The 7,033-nt window shown below is 40.5% G+C and overlaps 1 protein-coding gene across 3 annotated transcripts in view; it reads right to left on the reverse strand.

Moving 5' to 3' along the window:
- Positions 1–7,033, reverse strand: part of CFAP251 (cilia and flagella associated protein 251) — a 171,579-nt gene extending 164,546 nt beyond the window's left edge. For 2 of the 3 annotated variants that reach the window (XM_033957401.1, XM_033957402.1), the window contains exons 1-2: positions 6,478–7,032; positions 812–1,132 (exon numbers count right to left, since the gene is read on the reverse strand). In XM_033957401.1, coding sequence (XP_033813292.1) covers positions 812–1,126 — 315 coding nt within the window. In that variant the 5' untranslated portion in view covers positions 1,127–1,132; positions 6,478–7,032. Of the gene's footprint in view, positions 1–811; positions 1,133–6,477 lie in introns of all 3 variants that reach the window. The other variant, XM_033957400.1, reaches the window with a different exon arrangement.

The following is a 7,033-nucleotide window of genomic DNA, read 5'->3' on the forward strand; positions in this document are numbered from 1 at the left end:
ATGGCAACTTCAGCAGTTGGAACCTAAGACAATACTAGGTGGACTTTATAGTCTATGACCCAGAAATATCAAAGAAGAGACAAGTTAATTTAATCATGTATTTTTAATGGGTATAACTAATGGGCAGACCGGATGGACTGTTCAGGTCTTTATCTGCCATCATTTACTATATGTTACTATGATACCATTGTCTTTCTATTTAGGGATCCTCTGTGTCTAGCCTAGGCATTTTTGAATTTATTTACTATTTTTGTTTCCACCACCTCTACCAAAAGGGCATTCCAGGCATCTATTACTCTCCTAACCCTACTATCCTGAAACCTCAATTCATTTTCTCTAGTTCTACCATTTTCCCACTCTGGAAAAGATTGTGTTTCAATTTTTACTCCTAGAAGATGAAGTTGAAAGCAATGGAAGTAAAACCCAGATGTCTCAATCTGTCCTCTCTTTTTCTGGAGCCATATAGTAACCCTAGTTTATATCCCACTTGTAATAAGCTGGACAGTTTGAAAGAAACAATATAAATATTACCATTTCTATTATGTTTTCCATTTTTTCCCACCTGTAGCTCTAGCTCCAGATACATATATTTTTCACCCAGCGCTACTTAATATCACAGTAAAATCAAGCACAAACTGAAATCTGCCATTAAGCAGAATTGAAACAAACCACCTGGTAATAACGGACATCTTCCTTGCATCAGACTGCTAAGAAAATGTCTCAGTTTACCCAGAGGGTTGAAAAGTGAAAGCATCCCACTAATAAATTGATCTAGATCTCACCAAATTGTTTTATGTAGATTTTCTCTTACACTGATCTCCTCAATCATGGCAGTGGCAGCATATACCAAGGACTCTTCGGGAGAATTTGTCCAGGTAATGACTTGTTCTTCTACAACTCCTTGGCTTGCATCACTTTCTTCCACACCATGACTTTCTTGCACTGCTGAGGGTTCTCTATCTTCATACCATGAGACCATTTTACTCTCAGCTGGTGATGGGTCATTAGGAGTTTCTGCCCGATGCTCCTCCGTCCTCTGTTCCTCCTCTCCTGCATCTGCTGATTCTTCAACCACTTCATTTTCTCCAGATGTTTCTTCATTTGGATTTCCATTGGTGTCATCCATAGTTTCCTATAAATAATAGGATTTTTATAAAATATATATGATAAAAGTTTCATGTTTTAAGCCTCTGTTTTTTTCACAGACTTTTTCCAGCTTTCACTGAAATTTCTTAAATGGATACTATAAATCTACAGCCCTCTCAACCTTTTCAATTTGGAATCTGCTCAAGAGCTGTGAGAGAATTAGGGAACTTTTCAAAAATTCCAACTCTGTCCAATCATACCCTTTTACAAAGCCATGTTAGGCTTTTTTATCACCGGCCGTATTGGTATTAGCTAATACCACCGCAGCTAGCCAAAAATAAAAAGCCTAACACCCATAATTTGTTAAAAAATTATTGGCCTGTTTCCTCCTATTCCATAGGGCTTCCACTTCAATAAGAATTGGGCCATGACATTAAAAGTCTTCCTTCACAACTGCCTGGGATATTCTCCCCTAGATTTACATCCCATTCTTAACTCCGCCCTGTTACCGCAGTAACAGTCCTTAGCCAAGGGCCATAAACTGCGACTCCCTTGGGAATCTGGCTGTGTGCTCTAAATCTGTCACTTAGGTGTCTCTGTGTGCTAACTGCCACGGGGCCAATAGGTATAAAATAGGACACACGGCATTTGGCATATGCTAAGCTTTAGTAAAAGGCCCCCAAATGTTTATGACATTTGGAGGGGCATTTTAGAAAGCACGTCCAGCTGAGGTTATGGACGTCCAAGTCAAAACTTCACAAATGAATATCCTTCTCACATGTATTTTAGAACATGATGTCCAGCACGAGCATCCATTTTACAAACTAAACTATCCAAATTGTGAATGGGGAAAATGAGAAACATGGATGGATGTTCCTATGCTGCCACACAGACATATCTTTATCCATATAGCAGGGGTGTCCAATGTCGGTCCTCGAGGGCCGCAGTCCAGTCGGGTTTTCAGGATTTCCCCAATGAATATGCATGAGATCTATTTGCATGCACTGCTTTCAATGCATATTCATTGGGGAAATCCTGAAAACCCGACTGGACTGCGGCCCTCGAGGACCGACATTGGACACCTCTGCCATATAGAATAGAGGGGTAGCCTACTGGTTAGAGCAGGGGTAAGGAACTCCGGTCCTCGAGAGCCATATTCCAGTCGGGTTTTCAGGATTTCCCCAATGAATATGCATTGAAAGCAGTGCATGCAAATAGATCTCATGCATATTCATTGGGGAAATCTTGAAAACCCGACTGGAATACGGCTCTCGAGGACCGGAGTTCCCTACCCCTGGGTTAGAGCAATAGGCTGAGAATCAAGGGACCCAGGTTTGAATCCCACTTCAGCTGTGATTATTTTTATTATGAGCCCCTCCAGAAACAGAAAAATGCCTACTGTACCTGAATGTGGATCATTTCAATAGCCTTCAGGATTGTAAATGTCATATATTCAGGTACAGTAGGTACTTTACTGTCCCTGGAGGGCTCACAATTTAAGAAAAAAAAAGAGCTGAAATGGGATTTGAACCGGGACAAATTTTTCCCGTCCTGTCCCCACAAGTTCTTTTCCTGTCCCTGTCCCATTCCTACAAGCTCCATCCGCATTTGCGCAAGCCACAAACACTTTAAAATCATAAGTAGCAACATTCTAGAGCTCAGATTGTGATGTCATAATGCCTCATTCCACCAATGCCTAAGCTCTGTCCTCATCAGCACAAGCTTCAAACCCTTTAAAATCATAAGTAGCAACATTCTAGAGCTCGGATTGTGATGTCATAATGCCTCATTCCACCAATGCCTAAGCTCCGTCCTCATCTGCGCAAGCCACAAACACTTTAAAATCATAAGTGTTCGAGGCTTCTGTGGTTAAGGCAGAGCTTAGCAGGGACAGGTACAATGACAAAACTCATGGGGATGGGGAAATTGAGTTTCTGCAGGGACGGTGATAAATTTGTCCCCGTGTCATTCTCTAGTTGGAAGTCATCTTCATTTCATGTTACTGTGTACTATTTAATGTTTGTCAAATGAAAATAGTACATATTAAAAATAAGCAATGATTGAAATAAAAACACTTATCTCTAGCAATTGTCTCACATGCAATGTAAACAAATTGTTCATGTGGTAAGTGGAATGTCACGTGAGTGGAATTTCCTACTTGATATAGACCAATCATATCCAACTAGTGTGAAGTAGTTTGAAACTGAATAAGCAGATTCAAGGAAAATGCTGAAAAGCCATTTCAAGACTTTAAAAGATTGAATTAAAAGCAACTTTTTAATACAAGTGAACATCCCTAATATACATTTACTAAAATAATGTACTTTTTTTTTTTTTTAAATGCTGTGAGGCCACAGAACTAGTATTCCTTGGATTCTCATAAAATAGCACAGCCAGATTGGACAGTGGGGCTGTTTTACTAAAGAGCATTAAGTTTTGGACTTAATATGCAGCAAGCCCAAAATTAATGCTCCATCAAGAAGGCACATTCCCACAATTTCCATTTGTGCACTGTATCTGCTGAGAGTTAACATGGGACTACTTACTGCCTTCTGGTTAGGTGTTAAGTGTTAGTCAGTTAGCATGCACTACGTGTAATGTGCTAGCTGGCTAATGCTTCCATGTTCATTCTCTACCCATGCCAAGTTCCTTGACAGAAAAATTCAATAATGCATAGTAATAGACAATCTACCACAAAACCCGTTAAAATGGTCATGCAGTAGGACTTAGTACAATGCCCCCAATATATTTTTGCAAAACAAGGCCAAATAAGTTTGAATTTATGGATGGGCACATTTGTGGATGGCAATTATGCATTTTACATATGAGTACATTTCATAAATTTGGAAATGCACTATTAATGTTGGCGTCCGTCCATTTTTCACAGGAGCTGTCCAGATAGTGGTGCTGATCATCATCTAAACCAGTGTTCTCCAACCTTTTTACACCTATGGACCGGCAGAAATAAAATAATTATTTTGTGGACCGGCATCGATCCGTGGACCGGCGGTTGAAGAATACTGGGCTAAGTCGTGGGCCAGACCCCGCCCATCTCTACCCAATCTCCACCCCCGACCCTGCCCCCATAATAGTACTAATTGTAACACTATTTTTTCCATTCATTTTTCACAGATACACAATATAATCTTATTAACAACACAACGTCAGAGAGAAGGCTTCTGGTTCAGGAGCAGGACGCGCGTAGGAGCCACTGCCCATGGCTTTGTGCACTGAATCAGTGAGGAAGAGGCAGCTGGCTCGAAGATAACACCACATCGATCGCACCGTGGACCGACGGTTGAAGAACACTGTTTTGGGCCTGATGCATGTGCTGGCCCTGTGGACTGGCAGGAAATTTCTGTGGACTGGCACTGGTCCACGGACCGGTGGTTGAAGAACACTGATCTAAACAATCATTAATCATAAAGAAAACCTTCTGGAACAGTGTTCTTCAATCGCTGATCCACAGACTGGTGTCGGTCCACAGAAATTTCCTGCCAGTCTTCATGGCCATCACCTGCATTGGGCCTGAGACAGTGTTCTTCAGCCTCTGGTCTTCTTCGGGCCGGCTCCCTCGCAATGTCAGAGGGAAGGCTTCCAGATCAGGCGCGCAGACGCGCAAGGAGCCGCTGCCTGCGGCTTTATGCACTGTGTCAGTGAGGAAGATGGAGCCGGCCCAAAGATAACACCGAGGCATAAAACAGCCAGATGGGAGCAGGCCAGAAGTTAAGGCACAGCATGGAGGGAGGGAGGCAACAAAGGTAGGGGGAATTAGTTTATTTTTGAATTTAGTGATTGAATAATGTCAATTTTGAGAATTTACATCTGCTGTCTGTATTTTGCACTGTTCGGGAAGAAATGCATTTGTTTCTTTTTCTCTGGGGTTGTACAGCATATAGTCTTGAATCTTAAGAGTTTGTTTGTATATATTAGTACTTTTAGTTTGTGGTCACGTATTTGCATGGGGTTATCTGTTTTCTGGTAGGAATGAATGTTGAGAAGCATACAGTGTGCTTTATGTAGTTTAATTTTGTGATTAACCATTATGTGTTGTTAAGATTATATTGTGTGTGTATATATGAAAAATGAATGGAAAAAATGGTGCTACAATTATGGGGACGGGGTCTGGGGCAGAGATGGGCGGGGTCTAGCCCACGACTTAGCCCAGTCCCAATCTCTAGAATTTTCTAATGGCCAAGAAAAACACTTAATGGTTATTCTTTGTTTAATTTTAAAAATCACATTATTTTCACAAGATTTCCAAAGCCACCTTGACTGCAAGGTCCATTAATATATAATCATCATCCTATCAAAGAACTCAAGTCAATGAATGTAGTCTCACTTTCATAAGTATTTCTAATGAGTCATAGACAAACCAGGTAAAATATTTAAAAAGGTTCAGATAGTCAAAAGTCATACTAGCACAGATCATAAATTGTTTCATATCAATCTGGACTATTAGTAAATTGACTCAGATCTTCATTTTCTGTATGTGAAATACATTTTGATATAACATTTTAATTAAGTACTGAATAATTATGTTTCATTTCTGTTCTGCATTTTTAAGTATTAGGCATCAATTCATAAGCTCTTTTTTTATGATTACAGTATACCGTATAACATGCACTGAGGAATGACCCAAACCCAAATAGTTAAGGAGTCTGAATATTTTGGAAGCACCTTCACATTTGTTGAAATATTAGTAGATTTTTTCCCCCCAATACACTGAACAGTTCCAATCTTAAAAATATTGAGGCTAATGAATGTATTATTGCCTCAGATTTTCTGTGGTTTAGCAACCTGATCATGCACAAATTTCAGCTATAGGGTCCATTCTATGAAGCCTTTTTATGTAATAGATTCACTTGCCATTTAAAACAATGGGGGAGGGGGAACCCTGAATTCTAAAGGTATTTTTAAAAATGAAGATTAAATCTGGACTACTGTTCTTCTTATGCCACCAAGTTACAAGAGGAAAAGAGTCTGAAAAAGTGAGTCTTCACTTCAAAATTCTGCATCCGATTCTACTATTGTAGGAGTTACAGAAACTCCCCACTAGAGGTCATTTTTCACCTCTTTCTCCTGGGTTCTGTCTGATCCCAAAGGTTTTGAGACCATGGAAAAGCCCATCTGAGGAAGCAGCTTCCTGAAGACAAGCTACTATTGAAAGCAAATTCTCTTTAAAAGGTACCAAACTATAGTATCACGTATACTACAAATAGCCACTTTCACTGACTTCCAGCCTTGACGTTGAAAAATGATCCGTCTAGCCTCGTGCTGGAGTTGAAAGGGGGGGAAAGACAGAAAGAAAAGTCCAAAGCAAAAGAAAAGCCGCCTTCCCGGGTTCACCTGTTCGCCAACGATTTTTAAGCATTTCATTTTGGTACTTACACTGTCTTGGGGGACGACTGGCAGCGAGCGGCCGCTGTTACCTGGTAACGGTTTGTATCGCTTCTTGTTCCCATGGGAACCCCACCCGGGTGTGTGTACTGTCGCAAAAACACATACAGAGCGAGAGAGAAGGGCGGCTACTAGTTTCTTTTGGGGCAGGGTCGCTAAGCATATGGCAAGTGTATATTAATAATAATAATACTATTGTTGTGTTATCGGAATCTAGAACATAGACGAAGTTTGCTTTGCTGGCTTGCTGTAGGGGGCCAAGAGCAAGAGAGATTAGCAGTTGAAAAAGCGTTGTTTTCTGGCCATTGATTTTTCTCTCCTCATTTTCTTTAGCTTTCTTCAATTTATTTTTCTGCTTCTATGTCCAGATTTAACTCATTCTTACTATCTAGTCTTTAAGTTACCTCTTTTTTACAATCTTCCTGCGGTTTTCCATTCTTTCCCTCACTCTGGCTCTCCTATTTTTACTTCCCCTTATTCCCAGGCTTTCACCAAATCTGCCCACTTTCTTCCCCTTCTATAAAGCATTTGCCCCCTATATTTCCCT

The sequence above is a fragment of the Geotrypetes seraphini genome, chromosome 8 (assembly GCF_902459505.1).
Source record: "Geotrypetes seraphini chromosome 8, aGeoSer1.1, whole genome shotgun sequence".
Taxonomy (NCBI): domain Eukaryota; kingdom Metazoa; phylum Chordata; class Amphibia; order Gymnophiona; family Dermophiidae; genus Geotrypetes; species Geotrypetes seraphini.